Consider the following 27,875-nt stretch of genomic DNA (forward strand, 5'->3'; position numbering starts at 1 on the left):
CTCCGTTTCTTCAGCTGTAAAATGAGTATGATGTTAGGAAAGGGTCCTCCCAGAGATGAAATAACATAACACACAGGCCGTACTCTTGGCACGGGGCGTGTAAAGCGAGGAAAGAACAATCATTGTTGACTCTTTGAGAGAACAGATGGGTTCCTGGCCTCGTGGAACTCCCAGCTCAACGATCGCACACTGAATACAGACCTATTTCACGAACTAGAAGGAATGGCTGTCTAACGAAAGAACTGACGGAAAGGAAAGGCTATTCCCTGGCAGTGAGTGTCCCAATCCCTGGAAGGGTTGAAGGCCAAATGATGATTGTTGAGAGTTACCATCTTACATGCAACTGCTTGGGCCAGAGGATAACCAAGGTCTAACACTGGCATTCTCTTTTGCACTGAATCATGCAAACCGAAGATCCAAAAATACCATGGAGTAGCTGATGACCCCCGGTGTCCACACAGAGGACAATGAAGAGTAGTTTAACCACCTTGACAGGGCTGATCACACTGTCACAGGGCTCACTGCTCCAGTCTCTTATTCAGCTTTGCTCCATGAAAATGGCAAGAGTGGCTTAGCCATCACATCAGCCCTAGCCTGAGTCCAGAGGTAGGCAGCTCTTTTGTTGTTTTTTGTTTTAAATATCCAGTTGACCTCATTATTTGATTTTGTTAATAAAAAGAAGTTCGTCCTGGGCGGTTGAGCCCAAATTATTCCTTTACCACCGTACCTCTGGAGACAACTTTTCAAGCCTCCCTTGCAATGGATCAAACCAACAGAGCTATTCAGTGTGTGGTTTCATGAAATCCCATCTCCGACATGATTGAAAAAACTAAATCAGAATTCCAGGGGGAAAATTAGTACTGGCTTTCCCCCAAGCGACACCCTGACTGGAAACCTGTAGGTGGCTTCTTTCATTTGTTTGTCCAGCTGGAAGACACTGGAGGGAAGCGGGGGTGAGGGGTAGGGTGCTGCCACTGGTTATATTGCTTACCTAGGGACAGAAAATGCAAAGCCATATGAAAGAAAGGAAAAAGTGCATTTACTTCTTTCTTAACACTTTTCTGCTCGATTATCTGGAAACCAGTGGCAAAATGATGAGTGGGATGAGACTTTCAGACATTCGTCACAATGAATTTGGAGCATACTAATACTCGCAGAGTATATTTGAGACTGAGCAGCAGTCTCAAATTCAATGCCAAGGGCTTTTTGGCATTCCATTTATAGGATTTTCCTTCCTGCATTTAGCCCTGCAGCATTTGCAGGTTGGGAGCAGGGGCGAAGAACATGGGATTAAAGAAGAGTCGGTTCCAGATGCAACTACCTTCGCGTTGACCTCAAAGGAAACAACTGCACCCTTCTGAACTTCATCTCCAAAGGGACAATAGCAGTATTTACCTCGCAGCATTGTGGTAAGGCTGAAAAAGAATGATTTGCCCATGTTTCTGGTTATGCCGGGTTCTCACATGTTAGCTCTGTTCGTTTCTCCCTGGGGAAGCCCTTAAGTTATGAGCGAGAGCTCTTGTATCTGATTGGCATTGGTTTTCCTCACTCCAAACGGCTGCGGTTTTGTGAGATTGATTTGCCCACAGTTTTTCAGTCATTAGAGACCGGATTCTGTTTGATTTGCATTACCGTGGTAGGAAGGGTCATATGTCTTTTCATTGATTAAAAATGTTTTATTATAGAGAATTGTAAACACTTACAAAATAGTCAGAAAAATATAACCCTTTTTATCCGTTGCCCTATTTCCAAAGCTATCAACCCACGGCCAATTCTGCTTCGTGGACAGGTACTTCTACCCTTTGCCTTTAAAATCATCATTTAAAAGTGTCACCTCCCCAGTGTCTGAAATAATGGTTTATAAAAGATTACTTAAATGCATCAGTTAAGTAGATACCTAAGGGAACCAAATTATGAAATACAGAGGCTATTTCTCCCCAGCTGCTATGTTGTGTCGTCGATTTTTGCACCTGAGGTACGGGGGAGATGGGAGCCATGTGCAGGGTGAGGGAGTATGCCCACCTGGTTGACCCGAGGCGACACGGTCTTGTTCAGCTGTATTACATGAAGAAAAGGGAAACTTTCGTTTCCTGGGCCACTTCCCAGACTGTTCCCAGGAGCAACCAAGATCGTGCATGAGAAATGCACAGGGTATGTGGAAAATCTATTTTTTATAAACATTGTTTAAAAAACAAACCCTAACAATAAGACAACAGTCCTAACACACACATGTTCTCGCAAACATTTTTTGCCTCATCTTTTCTGATCGCAACAGATTCCAGATCGGTATTACTTCTTCCGTCATTAGCCAAAACATTACCTCGTATCCTTTCACGCTGTCCCCCAGAGCTTCCACGATCCCAGAACATTCAAATCCTGGCACCAGGGGAGTCTTAGGAGGGTTATCGATGTTCCCTTGTCGTACCATCAAGTCAATGAAGTTTAATCCACTGTGAACGACAAATTGGAAAAGAGAGACATTCAAAATGAGAGCCAAGAGAACACCATGACCTGACTTTTCTTCCATTCCCTTCTCGTCCCTCCTTCCCTTGCCCCATTCCTCCCTCCTTTCTTTTTTTTTTCTTTTTCCTTCCTGGCAAAATATGCCTAATAGTAAGTCATTTGGCTGGACCTCACTAATAAAGCAAAACAGTTATCTCTCTAGATAAGGGATGCTTTCCTGGCAGTTAAAATAGCCATCGCAGAGGTGGCCTTCCAATTCAAAAGACCGCCCCTTTGTCCCCTCAGAGCCTGCTTAATCTAACAACATGTACTAAATAGCCCAGTCATTAGCCATGCTAACGCTTTGTCAAGGGTAAAGAATATACTAGGAAGAAGTGATAAGAAGACACAGGGAAAGCAGCCAGACATAATGGCCATCAGCCAATCTACTGAGAATCAGAGAGAAAAAAGACCAATTTAAAAGGTCTTGGAACAACTGTCACACATCAGTCATCACAGAAACTCCTAGCAGCACTGTGCCATATACAGCGCCCATAATGGCGAATATGAATGACGGAGAGACTACGTTATGTCTAACGGGGGGGACGGTAACTAGAAGAAGTGAGATCAAACGGATAGACCAATGGATATGGTAATACTGAAGAGACTGTTTCGAAAATCTTAGTTCTCTCTGGATGAGAAAAGTGATTAGTCGTTTCTATTAACATACTACTTTTGAAATAGGAAAGTTATCATTAAGATATATTAAACCACCTCCTTGGAAAACCATATACTTGATTTTCGTGAGAATAATGCCAATGCTCCAAACTGTTGTCTTTTTTGAGAGCTACTCTTGGAAAGTGCATTGAATACTCATTAACTAATCAAATGAGAAAACACATCCCACTGAATGTGTTTTTTTTTTTTTCTACCGGATGCTCTAATGTACTTCTTGTTTTCATAAGCCACCATCTTAAGAAAGTCTGGGGTTATAGAAACCAGACTCTTCCATGTGGCCCATTAGCATCTGGCCACAGCTTCTTTTCCAAGCAAGACTGCTCGAACTACTTTTAAAACACAGCTTGTCCATTCCTCTCTCCACCTCTATGGAGCCAAGGAAACATCAAATTGTACCTATGGCTCCTGGCCTCCACTCCTCAGTCCCATCCACAGAGAATGGATAATGGCGAGGAGGGTGACTTCCTTGAAAGGTGGGCTCAAAAGGAGCCACCTTCCCAAGGTTTTGCTGCTCACACATCAGGCAAGTTTCACAACTGCCCCGGCTGAAGTATCGCTGATGTGTGTCCCCCTTGAAGGCAGCTGCATGCCTCGTATTTCTTTGCTTCCAGAGTGCCCGGCACGCACCAGGCCTGCAGCAACATAGCAGGCGCTCAAGAAAATCTGCCGAATGGAGGAATACGTGTGAGTATTCAAACACAGGTGCTGCCAGATTGAGTACTAACTCCAAACTGGTGTAGGAAACTGTATGGGGGTTCCTCAAAAAATTCAAAATAGAACTGCCCTCCGACCGAGCAATTGCACTACTTAGGAATTCATCCAAAGGATACAAAAATGCCGATCTGAAGGGACACACGCACCCCAATGTCGATAGCAGCGCTATCCACAATAGCCAAATTACGGAAAGAGTCCAAATGACCATCGACTGATGAATAAATAAGGAAGATGTGGTATATATGACGGAACATTACTCAGCGATCAGGAAAAATGAAATCTTGCCATTTGCAACAACAACGTGGGTGGAACTGGAAGGTATTATGCTAAGCTAAGTAAGGCAGAGAAAGACAGGTACCGTGATTTCATTCATATGTGGAATTTGAGACACACAACAGATGAACATAGGGGAAGGGAAGGAAAATAAGATAAAAACAGAGAGGGCAAACCATAAGAGACTCTTAAATACAGAGAACAAGCTGAGGGTTGCTGGAGGGGAGGTGGGTGGGGCAGATGTGTTAAATGGGTGATGGGCATTAAGGAGGGCACTTTTTGGGACGAGCACTGGGTATCATATGTTAGTGATGAATCACTGGGTTCTACTCCCGAAGCCAACACTATACTGTATGTGAAATAGCTTGAATTTAAATTAAAAAAAAAAGTGTCCAAGGGATGCTCAGAGTAACAGACACATTTCTGAAATGTGCATGGAGACGCCCAAAGATCTACTTTAATGGTTAACAGTTCTGAGGGTCATTGATTAACCAAATTGTTCTCCAGTAGCGTGACCACTTTCTTAAGAGCTTGGAGAGGCCCTGGGCACAATTTCCAATGCCATCACTTCTCCCTCTGTAACCTTGGACAAGTTCCTCGGCCTCTGTAAGCCTCCATTTCTTCGTCAGTAAAGTGGAGGCTTATGATAGTACCTGTCTCGCGGGGGTGTCGGGAAAATTAATGACAGTTAAACACCTAAGCATAATGCCAGGTACGGAGTAAGTTTCAATAAGCGCTAGCATTTAAATTTGTATCTTAAGAAGGCGCAGTACGTGACACGTTTTAGGAAGACTCCCACGAAATAAGGGTTAAAGATAGTTTCAGAGCTGCGATGGGCAAACCTCTGCTATCCATGAACTTCACTTCTGCGAAACAGCCCATCTTCCAACAAAACCAAATAAATAAAGCATCGCTGTATAACAATAAAAGGCGTTTCTACGTCCCAAATCAAGCACTTCATCTCGGTTCATGCATATTTTAGCTCACTGTATTTTCCTCTGTGTGAATACCTCTGGTTTCCCAAGACCCTGATGGAGAAATGCCAGAAGAAATTCCTTAACAGTTCTGTACACATGCTAGTCCCCTGGAGAAGGTTTCATCCTAGACGCTTGTTATGCTCTTAAATCGGGCTGCCTTCAACCCCCATCCAGACGAAGTGGGCACACTGATTCCAAACTGAGAGCCAGCTACTCAATTCCAGTGAGAAGGGCGAAGGAAGACTGACTTAGCCACCCGTCTTCAGGAAAGGAACGTGAAGTGGGTATATATCCCAGGGGACAGGGAACGGGTCAGTGTTTATCTCCACACAAAGAGGTGGTGAACAGTTGTTAATGGAGTACCTTGACACGTCGTACCAAACCCATTTCAAGGTCCCTGCCCACGCACCTGCTCCCGGTATGGATAAAGCTCGCGTTTACTGAGGGTTCAATTTGTGGCAGGAACTGTGCTAAGTGCTTTACTTTTGTTATTTAAGACTCAACAGTACTCCTAGGAAGTATGAACTGTCACATCTATTTTTCAGCTGAGAAAACCGAGGCTAAGCAAGATTAAGTAACGCCACATCTTTAGAAACCGTCAAAATCAGGCTCTGTATGCGAGCCACGTCTAGAACTTGAGCCCTGACATACAACGCCGTGTTGCCCACTTCTGGGAACTTCACTCACCACCCTTGCTAAAGCGACACATCCAAGGGGGCCACGATTATCACTTCTTCTCTCTCTGACAGCTGACTGCAGCACTGGTGGGCCCAGTGTCGGAGGAGTGGCCATTCCTGACCTAAGCAGGAATCCATCTCTTCGTCTGAAATAAATAAGCTGATCTAAGAATTGGGTGTTCTCTCAAAAACTCTGAATTGGGACATACGCACCAAGAAAACAACTCATCATCATCAAGGACACGGAAAGATAAAACTAGGGACCTAGTGACCTGTGCTCCGGGGAAGCGTAAGTTAAAAAAGCCGGTAGGTAAGGAAATGAAAAGAAAAGAAAAGCAGAGGGAGCAACTCAACGACCTGTCCCAGGATGCACTCACAGATGCCATCGCCAAGTTGCCGAGAATGCCAAGTGCTTGGTGAAGCCCAGGCCCAGCATACCTCCTACCCCCCGATTGTCAAGAATTCCTTTGCTACTAAGGAAACAACCAACAAAACTAAAAGGCAACCAACGGAATGGGAAAAGATATTTGCAAATGACATATCGGACAAAGGGCTAGTATCTAAAATCTATAAAGAGCTCACCAAACTCCACACCCGAAAAACAAATAACCCCATGAAGAAATGGGCAGAAAACATGAATAGACACTTCTCTAAAGAAGACATCCAGATGGCCAACAGGCACATGAAAAGATGTTCAGCGTCGCTCCTTATCAGGGAAATACAAATCAAAACCACACTCAGGTATCACCTCACACCAGTCAGAGTGGCCAAAATGAACAAATCAGGAGACTATAGATGCTGGAGAGGATGTGGAGAAACGGGAACCCTCTTGCACTGTTGGTGGGAATGCAAATTGGTGCAGCCGCTCTGGAAAGCAGTGTGGAGGTTCCTCAGAAAATTAAAAATAGACCTACCCTATGACCCAGCAATAGCACTGCTAGGAATTTATCCAAGGGATACAGGAGTACTGATGCATAGGGGCACTTGTACCCCAATGTTCATAGCAACAATAGCCAAATTATGGAAAGAGCCTAAATGTCCATCAACTGAGGAATGGATAAAGAAATTGTGGTATATATACACAATGGAATACTACGTGGCAATGAGAAAAAATGAAATATGGCCCTTTGTAGCAACGTGGATGGAACTGGAGAGTGTAATGCTAAGTGAAATAAGCCATACAGAGAAAGACAGATACCATATGGTTTCACTCTTATGTGGATCCTGAGAAACTTAACAGGAACCCATGGGGGAGGGGAAGGAAAAAAAAAAAAAAAAGAGGTTAGAGTGGGAGAGAGCCAAAGCATAAGAGACTGTTAAAAACTGAGAACAAACTGAGGGTTGATGGGGGGTGGGAGGGAGGGGAGGGTGGGTGATGGGTATTGAGGAGGGCACCTTTTGGGATGAGCACTGGGTGTTGTATGGAAACCAATTTGTCAATAAATTTCATATAAAAAAAAAAAAAAAAAAGAATTCCTTTGCTACTCCACACCTGTCTTTAGAACCTCTTTGTTTGAGTTATGTGTGTGGTCACTGTCTCATGAAAACCAAAAGATACACACAAAAACAAATACCATAATCAATAACCCTAAGTCATCCATTGGACAGACATTACTGACCTCATTTTTTAAAAATATTTTATTTATTTTGAGAGAGGGAGAGGGAAAGAGTATGAGCAGGGGAGGGGCAGACAGCACAGAGCCTGATGTGGGGATCGATCTGATGAATCATGAAATTGTGACCAGAGAGAAATCAAGAGTTGGACGCTTAACCACCTGCATCGCTCAGGGGCCCACCCCAACCTCATTTTGTTTTTTTTTTTAGAAAATACGTGTAACGTCGTGTAGAGATAATATTTGCCCAAGGCCTTGCACACAGTGAAGAGTGAAGCCACGGGCTTAAACCGGAGCCTAACACTTCTTTTTCCAAGCAATATGCCTTCTTAATTACAGTTTCTAGTATTCTCTAAGATAACCTGATTTTCACTTGGAAATTGTTTTGGGATGGCATTGACGGTTTTCATGACCCGGGCTCACATAGTGGGTAATCTTCAGACATCTCTCTTACCTAATACTTATATGGCTCTTGAACATTTAAGATTATTGCAAAAAAAAAAAAAAAATAGTTCTGGCAAGTGCTTCACATAATGTTCTGCTAGGTAGTCGTATTTTTCTCAAAGATTAGTATAATTTAAATAAATAAGGCCTTAATTTTTTCCTCTCATACTGTTACTCAGAGCCTGTGTTTACAGGGTTATTATTGAGGTGCACCTGGGTGGCTCAGTCATGTAAGCATCCAAGTCTTGATTTTGGCTCAGGTCAATGATCTCACAGTTTGTGAGATCGAGCCCCACCTCGGGCTCTGTGCTGACAGCTCAGAACCTGCTTGGGATTCTCTCTCTCCTTCTCTCTCTCCCCCTCCCCCCCCCCACACATGTACTCACACACTCTCTCTCTCTCTCTCTCTCTCAAAATAATTTTTTTTTAAAAAAATATTACTTCGGGGGCGCCTGGGTGGCGCAGTCGGTTAAGCGTCCGACTTCAGCCAGGTCACGATCTCGCGGTCCGTGAGTTCGAGCCCCGCGTCAGGCTCTGGGCGGATGGCTCGGAGCCTGGAGCCTGTTTCCGATTCTGTGTCTCCCTCTCTCTCTGCCCCTCCCCCGTTCATGCTCTGTCTCTCTCTGTCCCAAAAATAAATAAACGTTGAAAAAAAAAAATTAAAAAAAAAAAAATATTACTTCGTTACATCCACACAGCACGGCGCCTTCACACACATCTCATTAAACCTCGTAACGATCCCAGAAAGGCAAGATGTACAGATGTTATTATTCCCATTAAATAGATGTGAAGAGGGAGACTCCTTAGATAAGAAACCTGACTTGTCAAAGACAACACAATTAGCACATGGCAGAGCTCAGACTTGAATCTAGGTCTCCAAACTCCTTGCTGATTGCATATCCTGCCGCACCATGAACTCTCAATTACTCTCAGAACTCTCAGTAAATCAAGTGTGACTGAAATCAATAATTCCAAGAACCAGCGACAAGAAGCCTAAGAGAAAACAGTGAAAGGAAAGAGACGCAGGCAGTCCGGGCTGCGGTTCTGCACCGCCGTCATTGCATCATGGCCTTGGTAGAGTCACTGAAGCCCGCCCTCGCTCTCCTGCACTGTTCACTGGGCGCTCCTTTGTCCTGTCCAGTCTCCTTAAGATATAATCAAAGCTTACGTAAGGAGGAAGACACGCTTGGTGGTCTTAAAGACGCTGACTTGGGATGCCGAGATTGTATCTAGAAGCTGAAGGAAGGCAAGCTAGCCGTGGCCTCTATGCTTTATTATCTGTTATCCATTAAGTGATAGATTCCAACCCTGTGAAGTCTCGTGAGAGGTGTTCTTCAGCTGTTGTCACTTTATGTTCTGCTAGAGTCAACAAATATTGCTCCCATGATGCTGGTGCCACATGTATTAGAGCGTGGACCATTTCAATCTCCGTGTTGTGCAAGAGGAAAGATGAAATACCTCGTGCAAGGTCATAGAGCAGGTGACAGAACTGAGAAACGAGCCCTTTTCATGTGACTTCCAAGATTGAGTGTTTGACTGCTAGGCTTTCATTCTGTTAACTCCACACCATGGGAAACTACTATGTATTCTTGTCCTCAGCGTTCACGGTTTGGGATCTGTCCGTTGTCTTTTGGATATGCTGATCATTATCAGAGAAGACACAAATGAGTTGTCAAAGGACACCACTAAGTGGATGATGGAAGAATCAACTAGCTATAGTTTATTCATTTTCCAATATGAGAGAAAATTGGCCCAAAAAAGTTTAGCAAAGAAGAGGCAAGTAGATAATGGAGAAGTTCCCCCTGCCTTTTATTCTCTAGCTGAAAGGAAGGGAGGGGGGGTTCTTCTATGAAAGGATTAGATCTCTAGCCTCTTGGTTCCTTCCCCAGGTTGACGGTACCTTTAGCACTGGGAAATCCAAGTTGCCGTGGGAATCCAAATATTGTCAGACCACCACACAGAGAACCGTGTGATGAGTATCTCCTTCTTCGAGCAGCTTACTTCTGTTGATGAAGATCACTAGAGCCCTATCATATATTTTGATCTCAAGTTCAATAGAAATCCCAAAGATTGCCTGGTCCTTGGCTCAGTTAGGAGACATGGCCAATCATCTTCCGAAACCTATCATTTCCCCTACTAGGGAATACTGTTGAGCATATCATTTGCTACAACACACGTTCGCTTCTTTAGAAACAGAGGAATTTTCCCTCAACTCTCAGCACAAGGACCGGTTTGTATGGATCTTACAATCCCAGCACTTTAGAAACCAATTCTATGCTTTTCTTTGCATTGGCTAGTAGGAATCTCTGAGCCAAATTTGCAGCACCCTCCCACCCCCACCCAACTGCAGGGCTTTATATATTCATTCTCTTTGTCATCGTAACATTCAACTTCAGCTTCGTCTCAACTTTCTGAATGCTTTGGAGTTTCTAGTTAAAAAAAAAAATCTTAAACTGTATTATAATGCATCTCAAGCTTTGTTATGTATCAGAATTCCCAGGAGGGCTTATAAAAACTCAGATTGCAGGGCCCCACTGCTGAGTTTCTGACTCAGCAGGTCTGGGGCGAGGTCCAAGAATTTGCATTTCTAGCAAGTTTCCAGGCGATGCTACCGCTGCTGGTCTGGGGATGCCGCTTGGAGAATAGTTGCTGCATCCTTTCTTCTTAAGCTACTTCAAGTCCTTTTTGGAATGAGGCAAGGTAAAAATTAATAGATGATGATTAAATAGGTAAGAAAATGGAAAACTCTGGCATTGGCCTCTAGGGCACTTACATTTTTTGATCCTGGTCCAAAGGGTTATATGTATGCTTGTGAAATGCGGTCTTATTAGATTAGGTTCATTGTGCCAATTTGTCTGGCTCCTTTTTGTACCCTCATTCTTTCATCCCAAAACTTGGCTCTTCCTCCTGAATTTGTATCCTCTGAAAAATGTGGTTATCACGCCATTTACTTCCACGTTCAAACTGCTGACAAAAAATAGTCACATTCTTAGTGACTTAGGGTGTTTGTAAAGAGGGTGAAGGATGTCGTGGGAGGGAATCTAAAATGTGAGACTAGCTGACATGTTTTAAGTTTCTTGAAATCACGAGCTCTCATGATTCTCTGAAACATCTCCTAGACCCTTTGAGTTCGTGTCTGGCGAGTTTTCAATGAGACCATGAGGCCACAGTCTTGGTGGGTGATGGCAGGCCTCCCCTTCCCCCGTAGCGGTAATTGCTGCCCACAGAGGGTACAGCCTGACTGAGCCTCTAGTACAGTCAGTTTCTGAATGCACGTCAGGATCATTGTGGTGTGCATGTGTGTGTGTGTGTGTAGTGTGTGTGTGTGTGTGTAGATATATATATATATATATTTTTTTTTTTCCTAAATGTGTACATCTTGGCCTCAGCAATGAGAACCGCTTTAGCCCACGCACATATGCTCATGTGCCCTTAGGGTTGAGCAAAACTGTTCTAGTAGCCCAAAGTCAGCTGTTCACCTAAAGAAGGAATGGACTCTTTCTTTCCTTCTTTTTTAAAATTTATTTTGTTTTTGAGGGACAGAAAGAGAGCATAAGCAGGAGAGGAGGAGGGAGAGAGGGAGACACAGACTCCGAAGCAGGCTCCAGGCCCTGAGCTGTCAGCACAGAGGCCGATGCAGGGCTCGAACCCACAAACTACGAGATCATGACCTGAGCTGAAGTCGGATGCTTAACCGACTGAGCCGCCCAGGCGCCCCGAGGATGGACCCTTTCTGAGAAGGGTTCTCCCACAGGGCTTCATGATAGTTGGAGGGCCCCCCAGAAGCAGGCGGGTATCTAGAAACCCCCATTCTGATTTCTCTGATGATGGGGCGAGGGGAGAAGAGGAATTACCTGTGGCTAGATAACATTTATGGGACACTTGCTATGTAGCAGGCATGTCTTATAAGCATAATTTTTTACGGCAACCATAACAATGCTAAGAGATAAATCCTGTTGCCACAGTTTACAGAGATCAGAACCGAGGCATGTCGAGGTTCACGGAGCCAACGTGGGAACGTGAGCGGTGTGAGTCCAGAGGCTGTACTTTTGCCTGCTGTGTTTTGCTTTGCTTTGGACGGACCACCCCTCCGTTTTCCCAGTTGTAGAGAGGGGGGCTTCTCGATTCATCTGTCACGTTGAGCACTTACCCCATACTGAGTATCAGATATCAGAGTGAACAGGGGACCCAAAATTGTAAAAGCTGATGACAGTGTGGTGCAATGGGTGGTTTTACAGAAGTACCGGCAGAGAGCTCCCACGGCCACCAGGACGTAGGCTGTCCCACAAGATGACCATGATGTCAGAACACTGGCTCCCAGAAGGACTTCCCCGAGGGATCATTGCAGTGGCCCGCTGCAATCGCTATAGCGAAATTTAGATCCTTGGCTGTGGCCCTCTGGCTCCTCCCCACGCAATTTGCTTGAAAGCCTTGAGCCTTAGTTTTCTCACCTCAAAAATGGGATAGCAACGTGCTCGCCCTTTGGGGTGTTGGTGCGGCGTGTATGTGACAGTACATGTAAAACAGGAGGCCTCACGCACGGGGAAGTGCTCCATAAATGTGAGCCGCGGTCATTGTCACCACCCCCCAGCCCACCATCTCCACGCAAAGAAGGTGTCGTAGGTCAGGTTCCAGGGGAAGCAGACCCTGAGACTGAGGTTTGCATGCAGGAGGTGTGAGGGGCAGAACTCTAGGAGACAACCCCTCTGTAACGTGTGAGGGCAGCTGGGCTGGGTAGAGGATGAAGTTAAATGCTGACATAGAAGCAAAAAGGACTCGTTGTATCCATGGAAAGTTCCAGAGCCAAGATGGCCCCACAGGTCGTCATGAATCAAGGCCAGGGGACTAGGCTTTCATACCCTCGGATGAGAGGTGCCCCAGGGAGGGAGCACAGTCTGGGGCAAGGTGGCCTCCTTCGGCTGAGGGCAGTGCCTCTGCAGGGGCACAGCTGTGACTGATCAGCCACCATCACTCCTGGTCCCGGGTCCTAGAAGGGGGTTCTGGGGGGTGTACCCCAGTATCCACTACAAGACGGGTGGTACATTCTTCCTTTGCAGGGTTTTATTCCTTTGTGGGCACAGAGCAGTTGTCCCTGATGCTGAATATTTATGAAGCTCCTTTTTTTTTTTTTTAATATATGAAATTTATTGCCAAATTGGTTTCCATACAACACCCAGTGTTCATCCCAAAAGATGCCCTCTTCAATGCCCATCACCTACCCTTCCCTCCCTCCCACCCCCCATCAACCCTCAGTTTGTTCTCAGTTTTTAACAGTCTCTTATGCTTTGGTTCTCTCCCACTCTAACCTCATTTTTTTTCCCTTCCCCTCCCCCATGGATTTCTGTTAAGTTTCTCAGGATCCACATAAGAGTAAAAACATATGGTATCTGTCTTTCTCTGTATGGCTTATTTCACTTAGCACCACACTCTCCAGTTCCGTCCACGTTGCTACAAAGGGCCATATTATGAAGATCCTTTGTATGGTGGCCCCTGAGCAGGAAATTTCCATGCATTCTTACAACTAAGGCAGGGAGGGTGCGAAAGACAATGCGATCTTTCAGCTGGGACCTGAGAATATACGAGGAAAGGGAAAGGCAGGAATTGAAGAGATCAAAGCACCGAGAAAGGGGCAGAGAATGAAGAAAAATAGGAAAGGTGAAAGCAGGTGGGTTGTCAAAACACATGCAATATTGGTCAATCCTGGGAAGGTCAGTGAAAAATTGGAGTTCGGGGCTTTCTATGGGTCCGTAGGAAATCACAGAATGCTGGATAGGGTGTGGACATCAAGGAGAACATGTCAAGCTCCAGGTGGGAAGTCTGGACTTCCCTGGGCTCGGGAAGCGTCAGTGGCGACCCCTGCCAGCTCCCCAAAGAAGAAGAGGGCCCCAAAGCAGGATATGCGCCTTCTTCACTCTGCTCTCGCCTGGCTGTTGCTGAGTTCATCAAAGCACTGAACTCCACACCCAAGCGGGCAAAGCAGTGGATGTGTGAGGCATTCCCTCATTTCCCCAGAACTGACGATTTTGGTTTTGTTTCTCCATCTCAGCTGATAACTTGAGAAAGCCCAGGACAATAGGCATTGGTCTCGGAAGATCTAGCTCCCAATTCTTTTTTTTTTTTTCTTTTTGGGCTCGTGTAAGTGCCTGTTGGGTTATCTCAAGACTGTGAGAATACACTGATACTAATCTGCTAGGGGAGCCAAAAAAAAAAAACCAAAAAAAAAAAACCCACTCATTGTCTAAAACAAGGACACCTTTTAGGCAAATCTCAAATGGCATCTCTCATTTGAGAGCAACCAGAATTGTCCTGGATGGACCTCAGGATAGAGAAGCCACCTGTGTTCCATCAGACTCTCCTCTCCCCACCGCTGCCCCGTGGTTCCCGACACTGGCCCCCTCCACGTGACCCTGCCCGCCCTGTCTCACCACTGTTTTTAGATCAACAGACCACTGTGGCCATTTGAGACCTATTGAAGTTCTCCGACACATCTGATGTTCTCTGTAATCTACCATTTTGTTTATTAAGTCAATAATGCTATTGTTGCCCCACCCAGATCCCCTTATCCACAAAATCGGGATGATGATGAGGGCAGCACAGTTTGGGCTACGGTTGTACAAGTCAGTTTGATTCCCTCTGAGAGAGGAAATACATTCAAATCCTGTGTCCAAATTAGCATTCAAAACACATTTCTTTTTTTTTTTTTTAATTTTTTTTTTCAACGTTTATTTATTTTTGGGACAGAGACAGAGCATGAACGGGGGAGGAGCAGAGAGAGAGGGAGACACAGAATCGGAAACAGGCTCCAGGCTCTGAGCCATCAGCCCAGAGCCTGACGCGGGGCTCGAACTCCCGGACCTCGAGATCGTGACCTGGCTGAAGTCGGACGCTTAACCGACTGCGCCACCCAGGCGCCCCAGAACACATTTCTGTAGTATTCTAACATGGAACAAAATGGCCAGTGACTGAGAGTCTAAATATCAAGGAGCCAGCTTTCAACAGAAACAGAAGAGCGTGGTGCAGATGGGTCCAAAACAAGCTCTCCTTGATCCCAAGACTAATCCCTTGATTTTTGGACCCAGAGTTATTTATTTACTCTCAGCCTCTCCTGAGGACACAGCGGGTATTTGTTCCTAAGAAGGTTTCTAAAAAGGTTAAAATCTCTATGTTCCATGTTAGACGTTGACCAAGCCATTGACTTCAAACGGGTGCCTGGCAGTGATTGGTTATGTAGAACATTCAGTCTAATTCAATTTAAATTCAGCGAGCCCCCCTGTGACTTGGGGCTTGGCATCTCCGCTTCTCAGGAGTTCGGAGAGGACAAATAAATGACTACATGGTGTGACAGTCCCCTTAACAAGAGACGGCACAAAGGTCATAGCCAGCAGAGGGCAGTTACTGACTCGCTTAGCAGGAATCACGGAGGCATCCCCAAGAAACCATCACTTAGGAAAGGTTGTATTCTTTGCTCCTGTTCTCGCAACCTCTTCTCCCTCATCCAACCTCTAAGTGGCGGGGAGAAGCCAGTGTCAGACATTGCAAGGCGCTTCCTGCTTGACTCCTTCCTGGAGACCCAGAGAGGCGGGGGCTCTGCAGAGAAACAGCCCGTTTTTGCTATGATGTGACATTATCCCTTAAGTCATTGCTGCTGTTAAAAACAGCATTTAGTAAAACAGTTGTTTCAATTGGGGGAATAAATGGGGTGAAGTCTAGAGTAGCAAATTGTGCAACAGAACATTCTGCAGCGGTGGAAATGTTCTGCATCTGTGCTATCCAGTATGGTGGCGTTGGCCATATATGGTTACCAAACACTTGAAATGTGGCTAGAGTGATTAAGGAACTGAACTTTTAACTTTAGTTAATTAATATTTAAATGTAATTAACCTAAGAAGAAAGCAGGAGCAGCATCACTATCCTATTGTCTTCCCCACAGATTATGAGCAACTCCAAGGCAGAGTTTGTCTTAAACTACACCTCTCTCAGTGTTCACTGCTTAGCATAGGGCACGTTCTGGCCTTGCAGGAAACGATTCCTCCGCTGAAGGGGTCAGTAGGAAAATAGCTAGGAATGATACAAGCTCTTTCCTTCCTTCTTGCTGAAGAGAACGAGCTCAGCCGTGCTCGATGCTTGGCGGCAGCCTTATTGAGTATGTCGGTGTAGGAGGAAGGGTGGAGGGGGACTGAGAAGATCAAAGTCCTGCTTGATTGATGTGCTTTGGGAAAAGCAAAGATTTACTTCTGGAAGGTAAAAGAATAGGTGTGAAAGGTGAGCAGAGATAAACGTACGAGACCAGGAATCTAAGGGTAGGATTTGCGAGTCTGGGGGAGTTTGAAGAGCACGGGGGCCAGGTTAAAGGTTAGCAGGAGGCACAGAGGATGGAAATGGGAAGAGGAAATTTTTGAGGGGTTTTTCTCTGTAGCACAAATGCGACCTGCTTTGGTGTTTTCCACAGGACTCGACAGAATTTGACAGTGCTTTGAAATTCTATTGGAAGTTGGGCTTCTGTTCAAGAGCGAACAGACCCAACTACATCAAGGATACAAAAGGGAAAAGAAGAATAGGAAAAGCAAAGGCAATGTCAAAAGAGCAAAAAGAAGAAGTCAAGTCTCCCCCATGTGCTATTGGCTGAGGACAGAGAGGTTGAGGCTCCAAGGGGGTGGGTGGGTGAAAACTGCCTTTGCTATCCATTTCCCATGAAGGAGCAGTCCCAGAAGAAAGGACCTTCTCCTTTATGGTCAGGCAGAGAAGTTTCTCATGGATCTGAAGGCAGATGAACTTGGAAGGGCTGTTTTAGGAAGGTGGGCACATTGCTAGCTGCATTTAGCGACCCAGGTTCTGGCTGCGAAATGCCGACTCAAAGTTTATCACAAGGTCCCCAGGAAGTACAACGTCAGTGAATTTAGCTGGGAGGCTAAAAAGAATCCATTTACAAGATCATTCAGACCAATCATAGGAACGGTGGCTCCCCATTAATAGCTCCCCATTAGCTGATAGAACTAGGTGTACTATAAACAAATGAAAAACAATTCTTTCTGAAAAACAATTCTTTTTTAAAAAAAAAAGAAAGAAAAGAAAAGAAAGTCTGTAATTTGATGGATAGTCTGTTTGAAGAAGTACGCGTGTCTGTATTGAGAGGAAGGAGAGGGGGCCACAGAGCACAGCCTGAAAGCCTCACCAGTTTAGTGTAGAACTCAGACTGTCTGGGCCAGTGGGGCTGCCCCACCTTGTATCTGTGTGCCTGAATAGCAGCTAAGCCTTCTGGGGAAAAGAAAAACAATCATCCTAAGGGAACTACAGGTTGGAGCACATAAGTCTGCACGAAGACACTTGTGGCAATACAAGGGGGGAAGGGGCTTGATTCTGATATGTGGTATATCACCCTTCACCTCCAGGGGCTTGAGTCTAGGACAGAGGAGGGAAGAATAGGTACGAAATCCATGAAGATGAAGCCCTGGAGAGAGACCCGGGCTCAGTCAACATCAGCTCTCTTTGTCTCACTACTTGTGTGATCTTTGGCAAGTTCCCTCACCCCTTTGATCCTGTGTCTTCATCTGTGACATGTTTGGTACCCTAGAAATTCCTATAAAACCTGTAACATAAGTACTCAATGAAGGTCATTACGATAATAGTGATGATGAGTAATTAAGGAAAGAGCGTTACATTTATTGGCTCCGAAAAGCAGGGGCATGCGTACCTAAGGTGGCATACGTTGCTTATAAATGGAGTAGAAAGGGTGCCACAGCCTACAGGGAGGGCCGCACCCCCTGGGATGGAGAGGAAATGGGGGAACTTGGTGAGATGGCTCCAGCTATGGTGGGAGGGGCAGGACAGGACAATAGCAGGGGGTCAGAATCAATGAGGCGCGTCAGGGCAACACCCCCTAGGAAACCCTTGCACCCACCCGGCAGATTTTGAAGGGGGAGGGTCCTGATACCTACCAAGGAAAGTAGGAACAGAGTCATGGACATACCGTTTGTTTTCAAAGACTGGGTTTTCTCCCCTAGTAGTTTGAAAGGCATATTTATTTCCCAGTGTTCCTGAGATATAACTGACCTATAACATTGCATTAGATTAAGGGGTACAACGTACGGATGTGATACATATGTATATCGTGATATGATTACCACAGTAGGTTTAGTTTGGTTAAATCTCATTGTAGCATCCAGGCTGCTGGGGCCTGGGTCCCCGGGGGGACAAGCCGGAATGCTCGAGTAAGTGCTCCTGGAATAACGGAATAACAACCCCCAGATGTAGCACGATGGGTTGTCTTTAAGATCCCTGGCTTCCAGCACTCGGTGCAGCGGGATGTCAATAAGGAGAAAATTACAGAGCATCTTGAGAAGTCAGAGACCCGCATTTCCCAGCCTAGGGAAAGTAGTGATTAGAGAATTCAAAAAGTGAACATCCAGCTTCAAGAGAACAGACTGTACGAAGGAGAGGTAAAACCGTCTGAATACGTAGCTCCTTTGGTGTCCTCGCCAGTCTCCGCGAAAAGACCCGCAAGCTGGAGAGATCCAGACCTCCTGTCAGAGGAAGCCAAGGTGACAGAGGGGAGCCTGAAGCCACACCCGTGTGGACCGGCTACCACCCGTATCAGGAAAGTAAACACTGTTGGTGTTTACAAGTGGCAAGGCAACTTCTGTTGAAATGTACAGCTAACATTTGGGGGACGGTCGGTCACGTATTCGCTCATTCCCCAAACATGTATCGAGTGCCTACTGTTAACCAAGCACCAGGCTTGGTGCTCACCGGTGAAGTGATAATAGAGAAAGTTTCTAGAATTTCCAAGATTACCAAATAGATTTAAAAGACAGTGGGCCTGACCGTTGGAAATATTATATATGTGTCGTTTAATATGATTCAACAACTCGGTGCTGAGAATGTAATGTCCCGGGATAGGAAATGGAGCTGCCTTCCAGTCCCCTCTCTGACCCTTCACTTTTAGTGGTGAAGAACAGAGTCTCCCATCACCCATGATGGCTGCCATTTTGATCAGTTGTGTGTATCTTTTACCTCTCTCTTCTGGTAACTGCCCTCCATTCCTTTTGGAGTATGTCCCCACCCCCTCACACACACACACACACACACACACACACACACACACACTTCATGTGTTCCTGGTAAGGCAATCAATCAAGGTGTCCCATTCTTCTAGATCAGGGTAGGGGGACGTGAGATGCACATGTGGCCAATCACAGCACCTTAACCCCTTGGGCAGACAGAGAGAGAGAGATCCAGGGGCAGATATGTGATTCATGGAGGGCCATTAAGATTCCTTCCTCGATGTATGGAAAGCGGGAGAAAACCGTTCTCTCTGGGGCTTGCTACACTTGCACGAGGCAGCTGGGGCAGAAGGCCGCCATCTCTCCGAGTCTCAAGAAGGAAGCTCATTGCAGGCAGAGCGCATGAAGGTAACTCGTGAGAAGAAGACACAAGATGGAAGGGAAAGGAAAGGGGAGAGCCTAGAATTCCAGAGACAACGTCCTCGCGATGGTCAGCATGGCGGAGATAAGGAAAAGAGAAGTCAGAGCGGAAGATCTCTGTGCTTAGCCCGGCCTCTGGCCCACGGTAGGAGCACCGGGCATTGTGCCTCCGTCTCCTCTCTTGTTCCTTCGGGAATTCATCTGAGTCTTCTTGTGTACGTCATAGCATGATGGCACATCCTGTCTGGGGCTACTTTGCATGTTAGCATTTTGGAGTCTGATTAGGGCTCTATCCAGAAAACTTTACGTAAAGTTGGGACTTTTCAATGTCCTACTTCTTCTCCCTACCATTAACATATATGAAGCATATAGTACATGACAAGGACTTCATTCATTCATCAAATATGAAAATGCCAACCTCATCGCTAGAGACTTTAGACGTGTTATGTCTTTTTATACACACACACACACACACACACACAAAATTACCCCCTGAGTACTATAATGGTACCCATAACACAGATGAGCAAACTGAGGTAATGGAAGACTAAGTCATTTTCCTAAGGTTAGATAGGTTGCTAAAATGATCTGATCTAAGATTCGAATCCAGGTCTGTTTCATTCCAGGCATTAACTATTTTATAACCAAAAAGCATACGTCCTTCCCATCCCACCTGGGTATGTCGTCCATGCCGGCCCGAGGAATGAATCATTATCATTCCCTTCACAGAAGACAGTTATCCTGCATTGGGCTCTGGGGACTACAGCCATTTAGACAAGTCAGGAGTAAGCGGGCCCGTTGTTTCTCTTCCCGGGGTGGGGGGTGTGGGGGGGGGTCGGTCTAGGAAAGCACCGTCTCGCACACCCCTGGCTCCAGAACAATGATCGGGATGAGGCTTGGATGAGGGATCAAGGGTCACTGGCAGAATGAGATTGAGGACAGAAGCTCCCTGTGTGTTTCCATCAAGAAAATATAACATTCAAAGATGAAACAGCCTCTTTCACTGAAGCATAAATTTTGTCTCCTGGGCCTTCAAACATTGAATTTACTCATTTTAATACCAGGGCTCCAACCGATTTTCTGTGTGAGATCACACACAGAGGAATCAAACTAATTTGAGATTACACGCCCGCTACCCTTTTCCTGTGAGGAGGCTCGTCTTGTTTCTAATTAAACTTTTTCTTCTATGACGAATGCCAAGATGCCAAAAAAGCTCCCTATTGAGAGAAGTGCCAGGAACGTGGGGTCGTGGGGGCGCCATTTCCCCATGCCTGGGTGAGCCCTGTTGTCCGTGTTGGATGCTAGTGATGTGCCCAGAGGTGGTGGGATTTGGGTTCCTCTGAATGAGAGCGAACCAAACTCCAGAGGCTTGACGGTCCTGCACATCCAGCTATCCTAGAAATCCCTACTGTCGCCCTCGGGTGGGCAGGCAGAGGGCCATCGCGAGTGAGGATCGCAACAGGTCAGTCCAAATGCATACCGACCCTGGAAATTAGATTCAAAAGCCAGCACCCTGCCCCCTGGTGCCAGTGTAGTCTGGAGGTGGCACAGCAGGACCAGGGACCAGAGGGTGGGGTCAAGTGCCCGCCCATCTTTTACAGCCTGGTTGACTAAGGAAGGAAATAGCCTTCCTTGAGCGCCCGCTATGTGCAGGGCGCAGTCAGGACGTGACAGACTCTCAGCTGGTCTCACGAGTACACGTGGGTGTAATTACCAAGGCGAGGCTATGGGCAAGTGGAAGGAACTGTCTGCTTAAGATCACCCGGCCATGGTGGGGTCGAGTTGGGGTCTGAACTCGGATCTGTTGTAGCTTCTCACCGCTTGCAGTGCAGCTCTCTTAGAAAGTAAGCGCGATAACCTCGGGGTTATGAGGGTCCGATGTATCGCGAAGAAGGACAACGAGCTTTGTGGCAGCTAAGACAGGCGAGGGGTAGGGTGAGCGTAAATATCAGCCGTCACTCCCTTTGCGCGTCATGGGCCACCTGCCATTGGTTTCTTCTGAGATCAGGCTGCCGTTTCTGGGCACCTGCTCCGCGTCCGGTGTTCCGTAAGATGTCCTATACTTCCTTTTTCTGTGAAACACAAGAAGCACTGATTCTGGGCTTCCTTTCTTCCTCCAATTGCTGGGGAGGCAAGAAGTCCATTCCATTATCGGTTGAAGAGAAGACACAGCCACCACCCCCCCACCCCGCCCTCACCGCGGAGGACCCAGTTAAAGGGAAGATGCACATTTTCCCGGATAAATAAGATCCCCGAAGTAGCGTCTCCATCTCGCGTCATCACCGAGCGGGGCTTGGTGTGAGTCAGACAGAGTCATCCTCTCCTCTCAAATCCTCGTATCTCTCTCCGATACAGAGTCATCCAGAACACTTTGTTCCAATCATCATGGCAGAGTGGCTTCCTGGCCAAGCCAAGGACCTGGCTTCCTGGCCAAGAGACCGTCCAAGCGATTTCTCAGTTTTATAAGCACTCGTGTCACTTAACCTCCTGCACTCCATTTGTTTATGTGAATAAACACAGGAAAGATACTACTGGCCATATTTCATTAGATGGGCCTCACCAGTGACAGTTTAATGCCGTGTTGTTTGGGGATATTGTACAGGCAAGTTGCCAATGCCGCAGTAGCCCAATCGAGGCAAAGGGGGCAGAGGCAGAAACCTGAATGTCTTGAGTGGATCCGAGGAGTGGTGACTGTGTTTCATCAGCATGGGTATTCTGGGTCAACAGTCCTAGCCATCTGATGTTAAGTAGGTCTCCAAAGAGTCCCATAGATCGGCAACGGAGGGAAAGTGGACGTGGTTTAGAAATACAAATGGCCATTTTGGGGGTGGGGGGCGAGATGGCACCGTGCCAACTTTGAGTCCTACCCGTTACGCTTTAGGTCAGTGAAATGCATTCCTGGTCTTTCTCTGTGTTCCTGCTTCCAGTCTTTGTGTCTGCCTGCCTCTCTCTACCTCTTGGTCCCTCACTGTCTGTCCTTTCCCTCTTGTGCCTTTGTCACCAAATCCCTCTGATCTTCCCAAACGTAAAGAGTGCAGGAACAAAGCTGGCTCGGACCTTCACACTGCTTTTCCACATAGCAGTTTGTGATCGTAACATGGCTCTGAATGTCCGTTTCCCAACTTGAAAATGGAAATAGTAATACTGATATTGTGGAGTCGTCCCTAGGATGACATGAAACAAAGCCCCTGGCAGGCAACTCAGTTCCTGGCCCCTCACGAGTGCTGAGTAAGCATGAGTTCCCTCCCCTGGCTCGATGCCCTCCACCTCCGTGACATGTTAGAAGCCCACCGTGTGTTGGCCTTCCTTTCGTGTGGCCTGCCCTCGGCCCATTTTCAGATCAGCCAATGCAGCCATGACCGGCTGGGACCATTTTTCATCCAACTGCTCTCATTCTAGCAGTTTCATGTGGCCTCTCTCTGTAAATCAGTCTGGGAAAATAAATGTCCCCGATCCATTAGTGCCTTTCCATCACAAGCCAATTTGAGCCACAAACCAGAGACAAGGCTTGTTAATGGCCACTTAAATATATTTCCGCAGCCCAGTCTGGAGACCCTCAGCCTCAAATCCTCCCAGCTCCTGTCCAAGAAAAGCCCCACTGTGACAAGACTTCTGGCAGCAAAGGCAGTTGCGGGGGGCGGGGGGGAGGGACCGTGTTCCCTGGTTTGCCTAAAACAGTCCCAGTCTGCTCCTGCTGTCCCAGAGTAACTATGAATAGTGCCCCTTTAACACCCCCAAAAGTTCCAGTTTGAATGAGACACCAGATGGAAACCAAGAATAATAATGTAATAATAGCTATCATTTATTGACCACTTGTATATGCCAGGCATCACCAAAAAGGTCTTTCTACGCTATATCTCATTTAAACTCGATTACAACACCGTAAAGGGAGGTGCTATTATTATCTCCATTTTATAGACCAAGAAGCTCAAGTTTAGAGAAGTAAGCGACACATTCAAGGTCAGCCAGCATACAGGGTGATGTCTGTGCCACATTCAGACCCCTTTTGCCTGGACAGCACACCCATCCCCCGCCTGCTGGGAGTGCTGGCCGCTCAGGGCTCAGTGCAGTGCCCCAACCCCCTTCCCTCTTCTGGAGGAACAGCGCTCAAACAGGAGTCACCATTGCCTGAGAGGCTCCCTGCCCCCACTCAGAAGGCGTCCCACAGCCCAGACCTGACTGACGACAGGGGGCCAGAGGGCGTGGGGAACACAGAGACTTCCCCTATTGCTGCGAGGTCAGACTCTAAGGTATAATTCATGCCCCAGAACTCCTGGCGGGATCCAGGGCAGATGAAATCCTTGCTTAGCTCCTCCCTTGTCCAGCTCCCTTTACGTCCCTTTCCCCAAAAGCACCCCCTCAATCAACCACTTAAGACAGCAGCCTTGTGTCTGGCTCTGCCTCTAGGGGGCAAGACCCATGACCTATGGTTAGCAAGAGACGGGGGCTGGGACTCCTGTCTAGGAAGGTCTCAGTCTTCATCACAGAGCAAACGTAACATGACATCGCCTGTAATATCCACGTGATTAAAATGACGGCCTCCAAGTCCTCAAAGAAACAAGTCACACAGGCACAGACAGGACAGCGGAGGTGGCAACAGTCACAACAACCACTCCTCATTTAGTGCCAGTCTCGTTTTTGCATCTGATCCTCTCAACAATAGGAGGTTCATCTTGTCTGCGTTTTGCACTTGAGGCGTGGCAAGCTTGGAGAGGCGGAGATGTGTCCACCGAGGCCACACAGATAATAAGTGCTGAGGCTTGGACCTACCTCCGGATCCTTCGCCTTCCAAAGGCCACGTGCTGTTTCCGCATGGCCACTTAAGTAGCTTGCCGTGTAAACTGCTCAGTGAACGGGTGACGGGACCGGTTCCCCATCAAAGCTGATGCTCTTGTCACCAATTAGAAGACTCTGTAATCTCTCCCGCCCTGCACTCCCCAAAACGGTTCTTTCTGAGCTGCATTTGACCAGCATGTCTCCCTTTGGGGAGAAAAGCCATATTACTTTGGAACTAGCCAGAGAATGTTCTCTTAAGTCAGAAAAAAAAAAAAAAAAAAAAAAAAAAAAGTCAAAGGAGCCATATTCACTGAAGAAGGGAAGGAAAGCAAGCTGGCACTGCATTGCCAAAGGTCCAGAGAGGTAAATCACATTTCCTGTGGCTCTCCCACAGAGGGAGACAAATGGAATAAAAGGAAAACAGCAGATGAAGATTCAGATCCTAACTGTACTATCTGTGTGATGTTTTTAGCAAATTACTCAACATCTCCAAGCCTCAATTCGCTCCAGGATAATATCTATCTTCTTGCACCATAAAAGAGAAGGGGTAAATGAGATCAAATAGGCATTTCCCTGCACCTCTTCTCTTCCATTCCCATACAACATATGGAGTAACCAACTTGGACCCTCATTCCAGGTCTGAATAATACTAGTTCAGACAGAGTCTGCTTTATTCCCAAGCAAATAGCATATCCTACTTGATGATAAAAGGTTTCCATTAAAAACAGAGAGCACATAAAAGGGGGACCTTCATCCAGGAAGCCATCAGCTGATTCATAAAAATACAGAATGAGTCATCCTGGCTCCCAAGGCTAAACTCACAATCAGTGGGCATCTTTGGCCTGCCAATCCTAGCCCAGTGTAGGAGGAAAGACCCAGCGGGCAATCTTCACAAACCTACTTCAATCCCCCCTTGCAAAACCGATGAACTCCGCTTCCAGCTTGGGGAAATGAAAACCAATCTGGGCCCTTTGCAAAACCGGATTCCAAATGTTGCCCCATGTCTGGTTGGCTTACTGAACAACTAGGGTGGGGAATCTGCAGTGATTCCAGAGTGTGTGTGTGTGTGTGTGTGTGTGTGTGCGTGCGTGCGCGCGCGCAGCTCCAATAAAAAACAGGCTTGTGCATCTGGCTTTGAAAATCAATCTCCTGGCTTTCATCTTGACATTTATTACTTCAAAATGCTTCAGTTCCTATCAGCCTCTAGGCAATTAGCATAAGACTAGAGAACCCAGACCTATTTGTACTGCAAATGATGCTCTCTTCTTTAAAAAGTAGCTTCAACATTTTTACCCTCTGAACATCCCCTCTGATGAAGTCCTAGAATCCAATTTGGATGAAGGGGCATAAATTGTAGATACACATAGGCATCTATACCATATTTCTCATCAGTGGTGAAGAAAGGAGAATTACCAATAAATACATAGTTTTAGTTTTACAAGCCAGACGTTCTTTCACCGGCAAGTGAAGAAAAAGAATGACTCTACCCTCCCCGTCCGAGCGTCTTTTCTCAATCCATTCATTCAGCAATAACTTAGTCCGTCAGCAGCAGCAACTGATGCGGGACATACTGTGTTCCAAGCACTATGCTAGGCATTGGGGATTTATTGGTGAAAAGGGCCGACGTAAGCTCTGCCTTCTGGGATCAATGTGCTTGGTTCAGCAAGAGTTAACAAAATAGAACTACACAGGATTCCCCAGTCTGCAAAAGCCTCTTCCCTTACCCTGAATTCCCAAAAGTCATGTCTGGAGTCGACTGTGACCAGCTACATGTATGAAGAGTGAGTCAGAGATCAGTGCCTGCTTTTCTTGACAGCCACCTTCCAGCCTGCCATGGAGTCCTGCACCTGCTCTCAAGGCAGCGACTGGGAGGAGAATCTCCTTTGCGGTGTTTTTTTTTAGTTTTTTTGTTTTTTGGGGGTTTTTTTGTGGTTGTTGTTTTGCCTCTGCGTATGTCCCCAGAGTCTAGGTCTGGGATTTAACCCAAGAACAGGTAGGCTGACTGCTGCTTTCTTGGGGGGGGGGGGGGAGCAGTGACTGCTGGGGACTTTAAAACACAGACATGAGAGAGGGTAAGTCCGTCTCACTGTGCTGAGGGCAAGTTCCCCTTGGGAGCTTCCCATGCTGCTGCATGAAGAACTCAGAGTGTTGGATCCAGTGAACCCTTTGGGTTGAGCCCTCCCTCCTAGAACTTCAGAGAAAGGATCATAGTGACAGCACACAGAGAGGCTTAAGCACTCCAAGGGGAATCCCAGGTGGGCCTAACTCTGAAGTTCCCCCAGGAGGAGTGGGGAATAGGAAGGGTACTCGGACTGCTGAGCTCCCTTTGAGATGGGGCGGGGGGGGGGGGAGAAGATGACCAGTTGTTTGCTTTTCCTCTTCGGAAAAGCACAGAAGAGAAGACGCTGGCGGGGAAGAGCGAGCCTTGGCCTCACCCCTGACCAAGCTCAGATGCTCCAGGACCTAACCCCCCGCCCCGCCCCTGCTTCCCAGTGCCTTTCCCCATCCCCGGGTGCCAGATGAGCGGAGTGCACCAGCGGGGAGGGAGAATGCACCTCCCCAGCCCTCACTCTGTCGCCAGACCCGGCAGCACTACAGCATAGAGGTTTAAAAAGAGTGAGTAGGAAATCCTGGCCAGGTCAGTTAGTGGCGGCAGGGAGACCTTGGGCAAATCGCTCTTTCTGCGCCCCGGTCTCCTCGCATGAAACGCCGGACAATGACAGTCCCTAACTCGTTGGGTCCCAGGGAGTATTAAATAAGATCGCACACCTAAAACTCTAAAAACGATGGCTGGCACACAGTCCTCCAACGGTTGCTATTATTATTCTTTAACCGTGTTACCAAACTCCCTCTCCCGGCAGCTCAGCTGTCCTACCCGACGGAGAGCCCCCCGCCGCGCAATCTCCCAGACCCCGGGGCGCTGGGCGCCACCATCCACCCCGTTCCTCCCCGCCGAGAGCTCACAGTCCCCTCCGGTCACCCCTAGATCCGGCTGGGAGAGGGCGCGGGGCCACCTCGCGGCATCCTCCCCCGCCTCCGCCGGCCGCCGGCCGCGGGGAGGCTCGGGGACCCGCGGGAGGGCGCGGAGGGGGCGCCCACGGCCACTCTTCCCCGCGCAGCGGCCGCGCCGAGGCTCCGCCACCCCCGCCCCGGGAGCGCCGAGCGCGCAAAGAGAGAAAGCGAGAAAGACGCGGATACTGGACCAGGCTTTGACGCGGATCTTGAGCTCGCCGTCCTGCGGCTCGGGCATGGCCTTCCTGGTGACCCGCAGCTTGTTGAGCCCCCCGAAGCCGGCCAGCACCACGGCGCGCATCTCCTGGGCGTCCCCGAGGCGGTGAGAGCCGCCGCCGCCGCCGCCCTCCGCAGGCTCCTTGCCTGCCTCCTTCTCGATCATTTGCTCCGTCTCCTCCGCCTTCTCCACGCCTTCCTTGGCCATGGCGCACGGGGGGCGCGGGGCGCACGGGCTGCGGCGGCTGCGGCGCGGGGGGCTCGGGCTCCTCTCCCGCGGGTTCCTCCTGTTGAATGTGGGATGCTCCGCTGTGCAATGGCTGCAGCCTCCGCGAGCCGCGCTAAGGGCCACAGCCTCCGCCGTAATCCTCGCAAGAGCCGCGCCCCCGTCCGCCCCACCCCTTCACCCCGCCACCCTCGCTCCCCGCCCCCGCCCCCTGCCCCAGCGAAGCCTCGACTCCACTTCCAGAGCCGGTCTCAAATCGGGCTCCTGAGCGCAGCCCCAGAGCCCAGACTTGCCCAAGACTCGTGAATAAAACACGCAGAGAGGACGCCGTGTCCTCGGCGGGCGGC

At 47.7% G+C, this 27,875-nt stretch overlaps 1 protein-coding gene across 1 annotated transcript in view; it reads right to left on the reverse strand.

Moving 5' to 3' along the window:
- VAT1L (vesicle amine transport 1 like) overlaps positions 1–27,583 on the reverse strand; it is a 151,564-nt gene extending 123,981 nt beyond the window's left edge. Inside the window, exons 1-2 of the mRNA XM_030299563.1 lie at positions 27,278–27,583; positions 2,321–2,450 (exon numbers count right to left, since the gene is read on the reverse strand). Coding sequence (XP_030155423.1) covers positions 2,321–2,450; positions 27,278–27,510 — 363 coding nt within the window. The 5' untranslated portion in view covers positions 27,511–27,583. The remainder of the gene's footprint in view (positions 1–2,320; positions 2,451–27,277) is intronic.
- Positions 27,584–27,875: the final 292 nt, after the last annotated feature.

The sequence above is a fragment of the Lynx canadensis genome, chromosome E2 (assembly GCF_007474595.2).
Source record: "Lynx canadensis isolate LIC74 chromosome E2, mLynCan4.pri.v2, whole genome shotgun sequence".
Classification (NCBI taxonomy): Eukaryota; Metazoa; Chordata; class Mammalia; order Carnivora; family Felidae; genus Lynx; species Lynx canadensis.